Source organism: Procambarus clarkii, chromosome 47 (genome assembly GCF_040958095.1).
Source record: "Procambarus clarkii isolate CNS0578487 chromosome 47, FALCON_Pclarkii_2.0, whole genome shotgun sequence".
Lineage (NCBI taxonomy): Eukaryota > Metazoa > Arthropoda > Malacostraca > Decapoda > Cambaridae > Procambarus > Procambarus clarkii.
The window spans coordinates 18,827,717-18,846,178 of NC_091196.1; the positions used below are offsets into that span (position 1 = coordinate 18,827,717).

At 36.9% G+C, this 18,462-nt stretch overlaps 1 protein-coding gene across 2 annotated transcripts; it reads right to left on the bottom strand.

Annotated features, from left to right (window-relative positions):
• Positions 1 to 690: 690 nt before the first annotated feature.
• Pka-C3 (Protein kinase, cAMP-dependent, catalytic subunit 3) lies at positions 691 to 17,809 on the bottom strand. Of its 2 annotated transcripts, none has more exons than XM_069302025.1 (8): positions 17,786 to 17,809; positions 16,550 to 16,718; positions 14,298 to 14,407; positions 9,105 to 9,258; positions 8,659 to 8,750; positions 8,015 to 8,196; positions 7,491 to 7,568; positions 691 to 1,309 (listed from the first exon to the last, which is right to left on the bottom strand). In XM_069302025.1, the coding sequence occupies exons 2-8, from the start codon at positions 16,654 to 16,656 to the stop codon at positions 1,184 to 1,186; spliced, it is 849 nt and encodes a 282-aa protein (XP_069158126.1). In that variant the 5' UTR covers positions 16,657 to 16,718; positions 17,786 to 17,809; the 3' UTR covers positions 691 to 1,183. The 2 variants fall into 2 exon arrangements, with proteins under 2 accessions (XP_069158126.1, XP_069158127.1); XM_069302026.1 differs by lacking the exon at positions 17,786 to 17,809 and adding an exon at positions 9,949 to 10,181.
• Between the last annotated feature and the right edge of the window lie 653 nt (positions 17,810 to 18,462).

Sequence of the window (18,462 nt, forward strand, 5' to 3'; positions counted from 1 at the left end):
CGACCTAGTATTCACTCTGAACAACTCGAACATAAGAGAAATCGGTTTTGAAGCCCCATGGGAATGAGTGATCACAGTGTACTGATGTTTGAGTACCTGGTCAAAGTAGGGTTAAGGTACTCAAGAATAGGGCCAGAAACAAAAGGCCAGCATTCCGGAAGGAAACTATGAGGAGATAAGGAAATTCCTAACAGATATAGCTTGAGAAACAGCTCGGAGGAAAGATGGCCCAAGACATGGACTACATTGCGCAGAAGTGTAAGGCAGCAGACAAGTTCATCCCAGTCCAAAAGAAAAAAAATTTAAATGCAGACAAGAAACCCATGGTTTAATCAGAGATGTAAGCTAGCAAATCAAATAAGTACAAGGGCGTGGAGAAACTATAGAAATAACAGGACACTAGAGAGCAGAGAAAGATACCAGAGCGCCAGGAATGAATACGTCAGGATGAGAAGAGAGACAGAGCAACATATGAAAATGACATAATGAGCAAGGTAAAGACTGGCCCTAAATTGCTGCACAGTCACATCAGGAGAAAAACAACAGTGAAGGAACAGGTTATGAAATTGAGGAAAGGGGGCAAACAGATTCACTACAAATGACAAGGAAGTGTGCAAAGAACTCAATAAGAAATTCAAGGAGAATATTACAATATAAGTAAAAGATTTATGAAAGGTAACAGAAACAAACTTACAACTTCAAAAATCTGCTAAAGTCATAAAAAATTCAAGTTAAAATATTATGAAATACATTATAAAATGAAATTAAATTACAGCAAGATGAATACTTGACCAACCTGCAACATAAATGCTGTGAATTACTGCATTATTGAAGCAAATTTTTAAAAGTTATTTAATGCCATCTTACATAAAATAAAGAGTTAAGTGATTACAATAAAAAGATTATCGCTTTGTACAATTATTTTCAGTACAATACAAGTGCAGTGTCTGTACTGGTATTTTCAAGTGTAACAAATTTCTTTTTACATATTATACAGATTTATATTGCTGAGAATCTCTTACATTACAGTACAGAACTTTCAACAGAGTTTTTCTACACCTTTCATACTCGTGAAGTGAAAAATATTTTTAATCTGTCTGTACTTTGTTGATTTTATTTAAATGTTTACAATTTCTTTCTATACAAATTAGATTTTTCATTTTTTTTTTATATGTAAGTATTATCAGAAGTCATTAAAAATAGCTAGTTCAGTGTCAGAGACGCCTTGTGTTGATCGCCAGTTGTTCTCAGGATAGTCATCAAAGTTCCTTGTGTCACCTTCATAGCTCACTTTAGGTACGATGGGAGGCTGCAAAAGAAATTATGAATATTAATAATAATATTGCCAAAAGCAGACGATGAGTCACTATTAACGTGGCTGAAGAGTTGAGACCCAACTCTCGTCTTAAAATGAAGAAACAATGAAGTTTCAGCCCAACATGAAGCTTAGGGGCCATAGTACCAGGATATAAGAAATTGTTGTAGGGTATTCATAATTTATTATCCTGATACATGTGAAAGGTGCTGCACCTAGGCCAAGTTTCAGCATCTCAGCCTAAATAGAGATGGAGAGAGAAAAAAAAAAAAAAAAAAAAAAAAAAATTCAACCATGTTCAATTGATTTCACAGCCCACAATTGTGAACCAAAATCATTTATACGACACTCAGCTATGACCTTACTATATAATAAAGATTTTTGTCTCACATTTTTATCCCAGATGTATTTAGTGCAATAATACAGATTTTTAAAAGTTTCCCAAAAACGTATGCAACAAAATGAAGTGTATCATTATTTATAAAATCAATAAATCTACGTAGATAAGAATAATGACATCAGTTTTTAGAGGCGTAAACTCTACATATAATGTGCAAGTTTTATGTAAATTGAATAATAAATAAAGGCTGTGAAACCAGATCTAGTTGTAAAAGTTGGAGTTGCGTAGCGCGCGCGACAAGATACTCATACTCGCGGTCACTCGTGACAATGAGTGATTTACGCATTGCGGCCAGCTCGTACCTTCTATGGAGAGCTCGCATGCATCTAGCTTTCAATGCTTTTCTCTTGTTCGTTTGGTAAGTCATATTGCAGTACAAATAGCAATAATAGCATGAGTTCTGGAGGTATTGTGAGAGCGCGTCAGCGATACATCCACGCTCCAAGAGAGACACACAGTCACTGAGGGCCTGAGCCACGTACCACCCTCTCTCTCTCACGATACTGTTGCCAATGAGCGAGTTTATATTCATTTTATGCATAACATGTTATTTTCAACGCTATTACGAAAAATAAGACTTCTACAACGTAAGATACAATACCCCGCGGCGCACTCACGCCGCGAGGACCAGATTCACGAAAGTTGCAGCGGGAAATTTGACTCTAATTACGTTATTTTTCAAGATATCATTAAACGGTTTGGACCACAGTGTTGCCAGAATGTTGTAGTATTTTTCGTAATTTTTCGTAAATATTCCATTTTTCTTCGGAGTTTTGGTTACCATGGCCCCTTAGTCCTGTATTTTTTGTGGTTGACTCCTTCCTTTTCACTAGTACATCCCATACTTAAATATTCTTAACTTTTTTAACATACCTTTATTTATTTATTTACTTATTTATTATTTATATATATACAAGAAGGTACATTCGGTTTATGAGAGTACAAAGTATTAATGTTTTTACATTCTTGCAAAGCCACTAACACGCATAGCGTTTCGGGCAGGTCCTTAATCTAACAGATAATTTTAAGTAGGTAATTTTTAGCAAAAGTTGAAGAATATTAACAGGTGCATTGTAAAAAAAATTGAAAAATATTAATAGGTACATTGTAGTAAAATTTGAGGATTATCAACAGGTACATTGTAGCATAATTTGAGGATTATTAATAGGTACATTGTAGTAAAATGTATGTTTAACATAACGACTATAATATAAGTTGATAGTAGTGATTACAATGGTGAAGTTGCATGGCTTAGGCACTTATTGGAGGAGTGGGTAGCACAAGATACAGTGCGAGTTTGAAGCACTAGGTACTCCTTTAGTACTAGGTACTCGAGTTTGAAGCACTAGGTACTCCTTTAGCACTAGGTACTCCTTTAGCACTAGGTACTCGAGTTTGAAGCACTACACACATGAATATCCAGAAATTTTGTGTATGAATCCACCACCACCAGATAATATTTGTTATCCATAGGTTCAGCATAATCTATATGAAGTCTAGACACAGGTTTTCCAGTGCATGGCATTACTACATGTCAGTACACTATCATCAAAAAATTAAGTACGTACGAATTCGTGACTATTGACGATCGTCTCAATAGATACTATCTAAACAGAAGGATGGGTTGAATATGCGACGAATCACCTAAACCAGGTGGTGCTCTCTACTACTACCAGCATTCAATAGTAGCACACTACAGCTCAACCTGTCACAACATCAATATACTATTCATCAATAGTATAATGCAATAGTATTAATGCCCGAAACGCTTTGCGTAATAGTGGCTTTAGGCATTGTATGTACTAGCTCTACCTATAAGTCAAACAATCCTTGTAAATATTTATTGTATGTATGTACCTTACCTAAATAAAATTGTATTGTATTGTATTGTAACTTAGTTATATTAATATATATATATTTAGTCACCATTTTGTGTGTGTGTTATGTCACTAAAAACTAACAATACACCATCATCTTCTCCATACAATATATTCAAACCATCATATATTATTTCTCTTGACCTACCACTACCTCACACCTCATGTCTCTTGACCTATCACTACCTCACACCTCATGTCTCATGACCCACTACTACCTCACACCTCATGTCTCATGACCCACCATTACCCCACATTTCAAGTTTCTTGGCCTCCAATTGGCTATCTGTTGATAATTTCAAGGATCAACAGTCTTGAAACCCAGTTTCTGACCAGGCTGTTTGATGCAGCTGCTCATAGCCTGACATAAGAGTCACAGCTTGGTTAATCGGCATCCTTTGAAGATTGCAAAGGCCAACCTCTTGAATATTGCAAGAGGTCAGCCAGCTATGTCACGTATGTGTAGGGGAAGTGCGCTGAAAAGTCTTTGGCCCTTTGATGTTGATCAAGTTCTTTGTGTGCCTATTGCACCTCTACTTTTTAGTGGGGCTATTTTGCAAATATGCCATGCCTTCTAGTCTCGTGTGGTGTTATTTCTGTGTGCAGATTTGGAACCAGTTCTAATATTTTTGAAGTGTAAATTATTATGTATCTCTGGCCTGTGCTCTAGGGAATACAGATTTAAAATTTTTAGGTGGTCCAAATAACTCAGAAGTTTTATTGAGTGGATAACAATCCACTCAATATTGTTTCCAATAATCCAACATTGAATTTATTATTTATTTATTTATTTATTGTTTTAATATAATAATAATAATAATTTTTATTTAGGTAAAGGTACATACATAAAGAGATTTTACAAAGTTTGTTGGCTTTATAGATAGAGCTAGTACATACAATGCCTAAAGCCACTATTACGCAAAGCGTTTCGGGCAGGAAAAAACACTAATGACTAAAGCTTAAAACTAATGGGTAAAAAGAATAAAATGTGTTGAGTTCAAATAAAAATAGAGGTAAAAGAGGGGGGAACATTGTTGAAAAAGCAGCACAAATACAATTACAAATTATTACAGAAAATTACATTCAAACAGCGTTGATTTGAAAAACAAAAAAAAAACAAAAAACATACATGGGTTGACAACAGAGGGGTAAGGTAGGTTACAGGGAATTTATTAGGTATAGCTTCGTTTTTAACTTAAACTGGTTGAGAGAGGTACAGTCTTTAACATGGTTGGGAAGGTCATTCCACATTCTGGGCCCCTTGATTTGTAGAGCATTTCTGGTTTGATTAAGTCGTACTCTAGGAATATCAAAACTGTATTTATTTCTGGTGTGGTGCTCATGGGTTCTGTTACAACCTTCTATGAAGCTTTTGAGATCAGGATTGGCATTATAGTTTAGCATTTTATATATGTATAATACACATGAGAGAATGTGCAGTGACTTAATGTCTAACATATTCAGAGATTTGAGTAGGGGTACCGAGTGATGTCTGGGCCAGAATTGGATATTGTCCTAATAGCAGCTTTGTGTTGAGTAATTAGAGGACGTAAGTGATTTTGGGTAGTAGAGCCCCAAGCACAAATACCATAGTTGAGATATGGATAGATAAGGGAGTAATAGAGTGTCACCAGGGCAGGGCGTGGTACATAATATCTGATCTTAGAAAGAATGCCCACAGTTTTGAAACTTTTTTTGATATGTTTAGAATGTGTCCCTGGAAATTCAGCTTGTGGTCAATGAGAATGCCAAGGAATTTGCCATCTAATTTGTTACAAATTTGGGTATTGTTTATTTTGAGATTTATTTGATTAGAGGATTTATTGCCAAACAGAATATAGAAAGTTTTGTCAATGTTAAGGGTGAGTTTGTTGCAGTTAGCCACAGATGGACTTTATTAGCTCAGTATTTACTGTGGCATTTAGAGCAAGGGGATCAGGACTGGAGTAAATGAAGGTTGTGTCGTCAGCAAATAGAATTGGTTTGAGGTGTTGGGAGGCATTTGGAAGGTCATTAATGTAGATGAGAAAGAGGAGAGGGCCAAGTATGCTGCCCTGGGGAACACCAATGTTGATGGGTAGGGTGGGAGAAATTGTATTATTCACAGAAACACATTGGAGCCTGTCAGTAAGGTAGGATTTGAGGTATTGTAGGGAGTGTCCTCTGACACCATAATGATGTAATTTAAGAAGAAGGTTTTGGTGGTTGACAGTATCGAAAGCTTTACGCAGGTCCACAAATAACCCAACAGGGAACTCATTTTTATCAAGAGCTGTATGAATCGAGTTAAGCATACTAATAAGTGCATCGTTAGTGCTTTTTTTGGGCCTGAAGCCATATTGGCAAGGGCTAAGTATATTGAGTTTGGCTAGATATGAGTAAAGCTGCTTATAGATTAGTTTTTTCAAAAATTTTTGACAAGTTTGGCAGGATTGATATAGGTCTGTAGTTGTTAACATCTGTGAGATCACCACATTTGTGGACAGGTGTTACTCTCGCTTTTTTTAGAATATCTGGAAAGGTTTGGAGTTCAAGTGACTTGTTGAAGAGCAAAGCAATAGCAGGGGCTAAAGATCTGGAGGCTTTTTTGTAGATTAAAGTTGGTATCTCCTCAAGGGCACCAGACTTGGTTTTAAGGGAAGGATTATCTCATTGACGTCAGTGGAATTAATAGGCTTTAGGTACAGAGACTGGGGATAGTTCCCTGTAAGATAGTCCTTAATGTCAGTACTGGAAGATGGAATATCATTAGCAAGGGATGAACCAATGGAAGAAAAGAACCTATTGAACTCAATAGCAGAATCAGAGGCTGAAAGCTGACCATCGTTATTAGACAGGAGAGTCGGTTTGTTATTTAAAGACTTCTTTGATCCCAATATTTGTGAAATTGTTCTCCAAGTTTGTTTAATGTTGCTCTTTATTTGGGTAAATTTATCTTCGTAGTATTTAGTTTTGGCTCGTCTAATTATCTTAGATAGCAATAATGAGTAATTCTTTGAGAATTCTTTGGAGACAATTCCTAACCTATACTTCTTCTCAAGGTCATGTTTTTTATTAATAGATTTAAGTATTCCCTTTGTAAGCCAGGGATTGTTAAGCCTTTTGGTTGTGACTTGTTTTGTAAGCATAGGACAGTGGGTATTATAAAGGCTAAGAGTTTTTTGAAGAAAAGATTGAACTGCTAGGTTGATGTCCTCTATGTTACCTAACTCGGACTCCCAGTTGACATTATCAGTAGCAGTTATAAAATTGTCTATAGCAGTTTCATTGTGTAGTCTAAAACGTATCTCTCTTGACTCAAGAGGTGGTTTGCTAATGTTAGTTAAGAGAAATGTGGGGTAATGGTCTGTAGTTTTATTTTTATTTTTTTTATAGTTTATCTTGTACCTCTTGTTTATCTTTTATAATTTATCTTGTTTTATCTTGTTTATCTTAGTTTAGTTGTACATAAAAATCATATAAGATATCTATTATTGTGTCTTATAACTATCCACTATATATCTATAAAAATAAAAATATCTTATAGTTTTATTAACTTTTATTTTATTGAATTATTGAGAGGGTGTTGAGGGTGAACTTAGGGGGATCATATGGTACAGCCAGACTAAAAAAGAATCTTGGAAGTGGAGAATGGCACAAAATGTGATATGAAGGGTGAGGTCAGAGAACTTTAGGTATTGTATCAAAGTTCCTCAAGGTCGAACTACTGACCCTCCCCAGAATGAAACCCACAACAGATGCTTAACTCCTATTTACTGCAAGGTGAACAGAGGTACTGGGTGGAAAGGAAACATGCCCAACCATTTGTGTCCTGCCTAGGAATCAAGCCCAAGATCCCCAATTGTGAGCAATCTGAACTACAAGAAATTCTAGTAATATATAAATATTTCACACTCACCTTCAATTGTTTATGATATACATCTTCCCAATCAATATTCTTGAAAAATCTATGTCTTTTGACATCATCAGCCCCATTCTGGGAAAAGAAATTATAATTTTAGAAAAAAACAACACAATGCCATGTGTTCTTACCCAACTCTGGTCACCACACAACTGTGTTCTTACCTTTTTTTGATTGCAATACTCCAAGGATTAATTGTCCCAAGTCACTGTGTACTTTTGAGAATAATACTTTAGTGATCGTACAGTATATATGTACTGAACTGTTCATATGATGCATCACGCTATTGTGATTTCTGTGTGTAATATATGTACTGTACTATGCAATGTAAAGGGAGAGTGTAAAATAGAGAAGAAGGTATAAATTGTAGGAGAGGGAAAGTACTACTGAGGGAGGAAGTGTGATTAAGAGGCTAACTATGAACAGTTCCCGAACTTTAAACAAATTCAAATTGAGGTATAAAGAAAGATTTGCATGTACCACAGAAAAGTACATGCAGGCAGAAGTAAGTGTCATGTTACCTTCATGTTACCAAGACGTTTTGTACGATCCTGAGTTAGAAGTTTCTTGATAAGATCCTTTGCTGAAGTATCCAAGTGCCTTGGCCACTCTACGCGCCCACCCAAGATTTTTTCGTATATACCAAAAGGGTTGTCATCAAAAAACGGTGGGTATCCAGCCAGCATTTCATATATAAGGATACCTGTGATCAAAAGTCATAAAAACTATTAACTTTTCAAAACAAATGTTATTTTCCAGCTTATAACATGAAGTAAAATAAGGTTAGAGCTACTGTATAGTCAAACTGGCTTAGTGCTTTATCCAGATAATTACATTATATTTCAAATGCAAAAAAAACCTATGGTTATGGTGGGACACGATGAACAAAAATACTAAATTCATACATAAAACTCAGCTGGTTATATTGACCCACAAATTGCAAGGTATAGCTTTCAGGCAAGATGGTTGGGTATGTCCTTTCAGAGTATGCAGTCAGCTTTTCAGTGATATCAAAACTTCTGAGGGAAGATTTTGAACTACAGTGCAGTAAGATTGTATTTCCAAATCATCATGAGTATTCATACACCAGTAGTTATAGAACCAAGAGCCAGCATGTTTACTGTTATTTACACAGTTCTTCAAAGAATCTTTAAAATTGACTAACCTAGTGCCCACCAGTCTACAGCTTTGTTGTGACCTTTGCTCTGGATGATCTCTGGTGCCAGGTACTCTGGTGTGCCACAAAGAGTCCACGTTCTGAAAATATTTAAAAGCAAACACTTCAACGAATAATATGCAGGAATGCTTTCATACCAAGGCAAGATTTAGGTTCAAATACTGTATTTAGTATTAAAGAAAGTTTAATTTAATTTGTGATAATGCAAAAATATTTATTTAGTAAATCTTTTTGTGTTAAAACCTAATGAAACCTTTGTTTTCATGAACCATAATGTGAACTTCAGTGCATAAAATTTTGTACAGAAAAATATTTGTTCACCACTATAAGATTATTCAAAACTCAAAATGAAATCATAGAAATAAATAATATACAATACATAATATTTTCTTTAAGCTCTATTAGTATGATGAATGAAGATCAGATTTACACACCTGTCAGTGAGCTTCTTAGCAAAGCCAAAATCTGTAATTTTGAGATGCCCATCTTGATCTAGCAACAGGTTCTCTGGCTTGAGATCTCTGTATACAACAGAGAGAGAGTGAAGGTACTCCAAGGCACTCACGATCTCTGATGCGTAGAATGATGCTAAGGAAAATCAAATCATATGAAGGGTAATTTACATTAAACTACTATTCAATCATTTCATCATAATTATATTTGATAACACAACAATTAGTCATCTTCATCTCAATTTAGACAAATGTTAATGTAATTAAAGTACAGTATTGTATACTGAATGTATTTAAAATTGAATTTATTTTAATGACATTTAACATTAGTTTTGTTGATGTTTTCCTGTCGTTATTATAGTTACTGTACATAAAAATCATATAAGATATCTATTATTGTGTCTTATAACTATCCACTATATATCTATAAACACATTATCCGCTTTAACCCCTGCACTGCACTCATCGAGATATTTCCGTTGATGGGGTGGTGTGTTCATTGAGAAAAGTTTTGTTGGTACTGTATAGGGTATGATTCAAAACTAGCGTGCAGTAACCCAGTTAGCAAATGGACACCCAAGACCTCTAGTAAATGTCTGCCATCTTGAAAAAAAAAATTCTAGCATGCCCCAATGCTGCAGGTAGGCTCAGTTTCAAGTGAGCACTCTTGCTGATGAACATGCATCTAGCTTCTGGTCACCCACAGGTTGCGTAATAAAAAGAATGAAATATGTGATGTATGAACAGGACCTTAATATTGATGTTCATGACCCAAAACCCAATAATCACCCAACACAATGATTAGATACAAGTGATATGGACATACATGATAACGATACAGTGAGTATGTTAAGCACGAGGATTACACCACCACCGTTGCCATCACGTCCCAGGTCAACACCACTCCCAGAGTATTCCATCTGCCATTACTCTATGCTATGAATATGTGGAAGATGACTTTTTTTTTCTGGGTTCAGTGACATTGATTTGGATATTAGTAGCATAGCTGCCCCTCTCATCGTGTTACTAGGCAGAGGTTTGCAGTGTTAGTAGCTCACCCTGCAAAGTGACAGTGTGATTAGCAATGGGGAAATTGAGGGAAGAGAGGCCTCAACTTTAATCCTTAATAAGCTGCAATTATCGTCTATTGACGATCCCTAGGGGACTGTGGTTATCATCAAAGGACAATTTAAACAATTATTGTTTGGGTTTTACATGTATGATGCAATTATAGATATATTGGGTCCGTGTGGATGCAATGGAGTTTACCTTGGCCCATGAAAAAAAATCCTGCTACCATTTCAGATACGAATGTGGCTATCATCATGAATGTTACTAGAGGAATGCAGTCATTGCCATAAGACAAATTAAAAAATTATTGTCTAGGTTTTGCATGTATGATGCAAATATGGATAAAATAGTTCTCTGTGGATGTAAATAATTAAAAACAAGTGATAAAACAATCAATGAAACATCGGAGGATAAAACAGGAAGTGTCAGCAAAGTCGAGCACCAAATGTTGACAAGTGCCTGATGCAGCCTCCACCCAGTAAAATGATAAATATTCCCTTATTTTAGTGTTTTTCTTACATTTTGCATACAAATTAAGAATTCTACTATAAAAATTATTTTTTAGAATTTTCAAATTTTTTGCTCATAGGCAGGCATGACCATTTTTCCATAGCCACTGTCTAAGGGTTAAGTGTTTGTGGTCACCCTATACAACATATAAGAGTTTCATCTCCCAGCCAACAGTTTTATCATAAAAAGAGGTAGCTGTGTTGTTGGTATTTGTGGTGTTTGTGCCATCACAAGCAGCACTAATGTTTTCAGGTGGGACGATTGTGACACTTTTGTACCAAAATTACCTACATTTGATGATACTGGTATAGGTGTTACAGACATTTTCCCAAGTACTGGTGAAAATATGAATGAAAGTGAGTACTGTATGGCTCATTTTGAGGAACCATTCATGAAAAATCTCATTGAAGAAGCCAATTGCTACACAGTTCAGTTAATTACAGTTGTCTTATTACCATCTTCACATTTGCTATGTTGGAAAGACACAAGTGTACCTGAAATGTATGTATTTGTTTATCTGTGTATGATGAAATATTCAGTAAAACATGTCATACAGGATTATTGGAATAAAGACAGCATTATTTCAACTCCATTTCCCAGGAAATACATCTTGCAACAGGTTTATTCTACTTCTAAAGTATCTTCAATTTAAACTAATTATAACATGGTTACAAATGATAGACTGTGGAAAGTAAGGAATGTGTTCAATAATCTGAGAGGAAAGTTCAGAGATCTCTTTGTACCGGGTCAGAATGTAGTGAGTGACGAATCATAATAATAATAATATTTTATTTACAAGATGGTATAATGGGTTGGTGAGATTACATTAAAGTGATATTTTTACATTATTGCAAAGCCACTAACACGCTTAGCATTTTGGGCAGGTCTTTAATCTAACATATCAGGTAAGATGAAAAAGTACATTGTAGCAAGGTTTTATATCAACAATATACACCTTAATATACAGAGGTGATTACACTGGTAAAGATTAAGTACTACTTAATTAGTCTTAAGTACTAGTATTGGGAAGTGGGTAATACAACTATACAGTGTGAGTTTGAAGCACAAGGTAGGAAACAATGAGGATGATATTAGGTACTTTTTTGTTTTACTTTTGAATAAGGCATAAGTTGGACAATTTTTAATTCATTAGGGAGTGAGTTCCATAGACTGGGACCTTTAATTTGCATGCATGGAGTGTTTACACAGATTTGGTTTGACTCGGGAGGATATCAAAGAGAGATTTATTTCTGGTGTGGTGCTCATGGATTCTATTACACCTATCAAGGAAAAATTTAAAATTAAGATTAGCATTTAGGAACAAGGTTTTGTACATGTAACTAGCACAAAAGAATGTGTGAAGCGAGTGTATATTTAGCATGTTAATAAAGGGTCTTAAACAGAGGAGGTGTGCAGTGTCTGAAGACAGAGTTTGTTATAGTTCTGAAAGCAGATTTTTGTTGAGTGATGATGATGGGCTTGAGGTAATTTGTAGTGGTTGAACCCCATGCACAGATACCGTATGTAAGATAGGGATAGATTAGTGCGTAGTATAATGAGAGGAGAGCAGAGTGGGGAACATAATATAATATCTGATTTTAGAAGTATACCAGCCATTTTTGCAACTTTTTTGGTTATGTGTTGTATGTGGGAGCTGAAGTTCAGTCTCTTGTATATGTATAGGCCAAGAACTTCCCCCTCATTTTTAGTGCTAATGTCAACATTGTCTAACTGAAGTTGAATTTGATTTAATGATTTACTACCATATAAAATGTAGTAGGTCTTTTCTATGTTTAGTAGTAGGTTTGTTGGTTGACAATCATGAATGGACTTTTTTTAATTCATTATTTACAATATTATTTAGTGTGTGGGGGTTGGAGTCAGAATAGATGAAGATAGTATCTTTAGCAAATAGTATAGGTTTAAGACTGTTAGAAACATTTGGCAAATCATTGATGTACTGTATATACTGTAGTGTACATCATTGGCAAATCATTGATGTACCCAAATCTGCACAGTAAAATAACAACATACTGGAGTGAACGATATGGAAGAAAATGCAGAATAGAACCAGTGAAGAGCAGGGGTGCCATAGGCACAATTAGAGAGAACTGTTTAAACATCAGAGGTCCACAGTTGTTCAACATCCTCCCAGCGAGCACAAGAAATATTGCCGAACAACCGTGGACATCTTCAAGAGGAAACTAGATAGTTTCCTCCAAGGAGTGCCGGACCAACCGGGCTGTGGTGGGTATGTGGACCTGCGGGCCGCTGGAAGCAACAGCCTAGTGGACAAAGCTCTCACAAGTCAAGCCTGGCCTCGGGCTGGGCTTGGGGAGTAGAAGAACTCCCAGAACCCTATCAAGAAGGTATATAAGAAATAGGAGAGGTCCTAGGATGCTGCCCTGTAGCACTCCTGCTGTTAATGGCAGAGTGGGGAAGGTTATGTTTTAGGTGGCTACATGTTGGTGTCTGTTACTGATATAGGAATAATATAGTTCTGAGCAAGGCATAGGATACTATAGTGGTGAAGTTTAAGTAAGACGTAGTTATGATTTACATTATCAAAGGCCAATTGGGAACTCATTTTTGTTAAGGGCTGTGTAGAATATATTAAGCAGACCAATAATGGCATCAGTGGTACTCTTTTGGGAACGGAAGCCAAACTGGCAGGGACTTAATATGTTGAGTTTTACAAAGCAGGAATAAAGCTGTTTGTAAATAATTTTTACAAATATTTTTGAAAAGTATAGGTAGATTTGATATTGGTCTGTAATTGTTTAAGTCAGCTGTCTTGCCTCCTTTATGAACTAGCAGTACTTTTACTTTTTTAAGAATATCAGGAAAAGTATGACACTTGAGAGATTTGTTGAATAGCCAAGCTATGGGTAGTGCAAGAGCAGGGGGCAGCACTCTTATATACCACTATATATACTTATATATACCACAGCACTCATATATACCATAGATGGTATTTCATTAATATTTCCAGCTTTGGTTTTAAGTGATTGAATTATGGATATGATGCCTGTCGGGCTGACTGGTAAAAGGAGTAGAAAGTTAGGATAACTGCTGGTTAGATATGTAGTAACATGTATCTGGGTCTCTGGGATTTTTCTGCCAAGGTTAGCAGCAATTGATGAAAAGAAGCTATTAAATTCAGTTGCCATTTCTAAGTCTGTTGGAAGTATGTAACCATCTTTGGAGAGTTATCTGCTTGTTATGTGATTGTTGTTTAGATCCTAGGATGTTAGAGATGGATTTCCATGTACCGGTTCTTTTCATATTTCCTTTTGCTCCTTTAAATCTATTCTCATAAAAGGAAATTTTGGCTCTTCGTACTGTATTGGTATGCATTGATAAGTATCTCTTAACCTCTTCTTTTGTAACTAGGACAATCCTATGTTTTTTCATGTTCATGTTAAACATTTGTATGGTATAAATATTTTGAAGGCTCAATACTTAATTAACAATTAGATATAAGTAATTCTTTTAAAGGTAATCTACAGAACATCTGACATGATGCATATTAATTTATACTTCAGTCAATGCTACAAATAAGCTACATTAGAGAAAAAAATGTCCAGTAATCACCTGTTGTCATAGGAAACTTGCCAGCATTTCTGAGGTATGCAAAAAGTTCCCCACCACAAACATACTCAAATAGCATGTAGAGAAAGCGGTCATCCCGATAATGCCAGTACCTGAAAGAAACACCAAAAGTAAGCCCTGTGGTAGCAGAGGTGGTACTAAAAACAAGGCTATTTTAGTATTTTAAGATGGATTACAATTAAAGAAACACTTCTAAAAGTCAATGATGATGAATTTCTATCTGAATTTACCTGAGGGCCACTAACACACTGGTGGCCTCAATGAGGACAGAAAGCTGGTAGTTTGTCAAAGATTCAACCATTGTCCTGATGATTTTTCAAGCTGGATTTTAAAGTTCAACAGAGTTTTGGCATTTATGGTTTTGGCGGGTAGGCAGTTCCATGGGTTTATAACCCTGTGGGTGAAAAAGAATCTCCTGTTTCCAGTCCTACATTGTGGCTTGTTGAGCTTGAAACCGTTGCTCCTTGTTTGTTTTACATCTGACCTTTTGAACAAATTTGCCAAATCAACATTCTCTAAATTGTTCAGTATTTTACAAACCACATTTTACATTACAAACCACATCATAAAATTTCCAGATGACACTAAGATTTATGGTAGAGTGGGAAGTGAAAATGATATTGAAACCTTACAAAGAAATTTACATAAACTCCACAAGTGATCTGAAGACTGGCAAATGCTTTTTAATATTTATTTATTTATACAAGAGTTCTTACATTCTTGTACAGCCACTAGCATGCATAACATTTTGAGCAAGTCCTTAATCCTAATTTTCCCCAGAATATGACCCGCCAAATTGTTTAACAACAATTAACAACTGTTAAGAATTGGCACCAAGTAAATCCTCCCTAACCAGGGTACGAACCCAGGCCAAAGCGCTTGCAAAACACCGAGTGAGTGGTTTTAACCACTGCACCATGAGGATACAAAAAAAAAAGTAAATATCGAAAATACAAGCCCTTGTACGTGGGGTATAACAGTCCACGTCACAACTACCAAATTAATAACATTACCTTGCAGCAAATTGATGAAGAAAAGGACCTTGGAGTAAGAATCCATCATTCATTTAAAGTTGCATAACAAGTGGGAGCTGAAGTAAAGAGGGCTAATCAAACCCAAGAAATAATCGAGCAAACCTTTGACTTTAAGGAAAAGAGGGTAGTTATTCAACTGTATACATTTCTCATGTGCCCCTACTTAGATTATTGTATCCAAGCATGGAAACCTCATCTTCAGAAGACATAACAGCTTTGGAGCAAATTCAACACCATGCAGCAAAAATAATTCCAAAACTAAGTTGATTCTCATACAGTACCAGGAATGGTTAAGGGCCACAAGGATAACAACACTGCAAACCAGACTTGACAGGACAGATCTCATCGAAATTTTAAAGATACTGAACATTTTGCAGGTTATTGATTCAGAAAACTTCAAAAGTATTGATGTAAAATAAGGAGGAAAAGTTTCAAGCTCAACAAGCCACAATGTATGGCAGAAAACAGGAGATGCTTTTTCACCCATTGGGTTATAAACCCATGGAATCGCCTACTCGCTGAAGCCATAAATGCCAAAACACTGTTAAGTTGTATAATCCAGTTATAAAAAGTCATCAGGATAACTGGGGGGAACCTTTGACATATTGGCAACTTCCTGTTCTTGCTTAGGCCATTAGTGTTAGTGGCCCTCAGGTAAATAAATGCCTACCAGGGACCAGAGACAAAATCTGGTACACACAATATAGGCATATGCAGCTGGGAGACTAGATCATCCCAAGGGAAAATCCACCAAAAAGGTAGAGTGCACTAAAACCTTCAACTGCCAGGAAAATAGAAACAAACCTGACAACTATAGACACAGTAATTAGGTTGTTAGCATTAATAGTTATACTTTTTGCCAGGTGATGGCCTCTGGACCTCGGAGACCGACCGGCAACACCAGATAAGTCATGTGTCACTCAAAAGAATTGAAGCGCCTGAAAAGCGGAAGTGGGAATAGGGAACCACTGAGGGGTCCACCAGAAATAGTCATTTCATTACATTCAAAATCAGATTTCTAAGGGGTACCCTTTGGCAGATCTCTGGTGCTATCTCTCCAGGAGAACAAAACAAAAAGGGGACCCACAAGAGGAGGGGAGCAGTAACCAGAAACCCCCGAAGAAGAGAACTGCACCAGATAACTGAACCCAACATATTAATATGCAATTCAAGTTCCGAGTGAGCAAGTGCCATACTCACATTTCAATAATGAAGGGGTGAGTGACCAAACGTAGGATGTTCTTCTCGTTCTTTACGTGTTCTACTTGTTTTAGCCTGATGACATCAGTGATTGCCAGGATCTTCATGGCTAGATACTGTGATGTCACCTTGTCACGACACAGACATACACGCCCAAAAGTGCCAGTGCCTGGGGAAAGAAAGAGTGTAGTTAGGTGAAGTGGGTTGGTGATGAGTGATGGAGAGTAGAAAATAACCCCCTCCCCCCCCCCCCGCCATCCATAAACCGTCCTTCCCCACAACCATAAACCCTCCTTCCCTCAAACATAACCCCTTCTTTCCCCAACCATAACCCCCCCTCCTTCCACCCAACCATAACCCTCTTCTTTCCCCAACCATAACCCTCTTCTTTCCCCAACCATAACCCTCTTCTTTCCCCAACCATAACCCCCTCCTTCCCCCCAACCATAACCCCCTCCTTCCCCCCAACCATAACCCTCTTCTTTCCCCAACCATAACCCCCTCCTTCCCCTCAACCATAACCCCCTCCTTCCCCCCAACCATAACCCCCCTCCTTCCCCCCAACCATAACCCCCCCTCCTTCCCCCCAACCATAACCCCCCTCCTTCCCCCCAACCATAACCCCCTCCTTCCCCCCCAACCATGACCAGTAGGTGCACACACACACACACACACAGCAGGTGTACACCTGCTGTGTGTAGTGTGTAGTTCATTATTTTCCATAAAACTAGAAATTTGGTTCTTAATCACTCTTTCAAAAACTTTTATTATGTGTTACGAATTTTATGTCAAAGCTTTACTACCTCCCTTGTGCAGCGGAGATATATAGATTTATGCCCGAAACGCTTTGCGTAATAGTGGCTTTAGGCATTGTATGTACTAGCTCTACCTATAAGTCAACCAATCCTTGTAAAAATTTATTGTATGTATGTACCTTACCTAAATAAAATTGTATTGTATTGTATTGTATATCTGCTGATTTAAGTGCTGCTGGTATCTCCCTTGTAACCAGGCTCTTTCTCCATATTAAACTGAGCATTTGCGCTACTGGTACTTTACATTTCTTTATGAATATGGAATTCCATGAGTCAGGACCAGGGGCTCAGTGTAGGGCATGTTGTCAATTTACCTTTCAAAGTTTCCGAGTTCGTGTTAATATCAATTATATTATAAAGCTGTCTGGATTTCCAACTTTCATGTTGTTTATTGGGGTGCTAAACATAGCCACATACTGACCTCTTAGAATTTCACTAATTTCTTTGTTGTCCTCTGTGTAGGCACCTCACAGGCACGTGCTTCAAGCAGAACTTGTAAGCTTCAGCTGTCAGTTGAGCTGTTCCCTGTGTGGGATTTTTATCGCTTAAGACGGTCTTCCAATGAATGTGTGCAAGATCTATATTTATTAATTTTTTCCCAGTTGATTCCTCTTATTGTTGAAATTGAATACGTATACGTATAAAATCTGCAAGGTCTCATATTAAGACTTCCGTTGAATGATATAAGTAATACCTCAGAGACCTGTTAAATTACTGTACATTTTATATCTACTTTGCTTAATGCATTTTATTCATCCTCGTTACAAAGCTCTAATGAATACTTGTATATTGTGTTGCTGACTGATTTGTTTAGTGGGCATCATGTGCGCAAACATGTGTAACAACCGGCTGCTCCCTGCTACACCTTTGCTAGTGGTGCATCAGGGAACAGTTGCTTAGCTTGGCAGGCAGCAACAGCTGTACCCGCCGGAAGACGCACATAAGATGTGACACAGCCGTCAGCATCTAAGTTGGCGGCCATAACTGGTAGCTGGCGCCCCAGCCAGTCCTCCCACACACACACACCCGCTCTACTTCTCCATTGTGTTACTGCTCGTAATTACACACCGCTAACAGTAATCCTAATTATTAAAATTT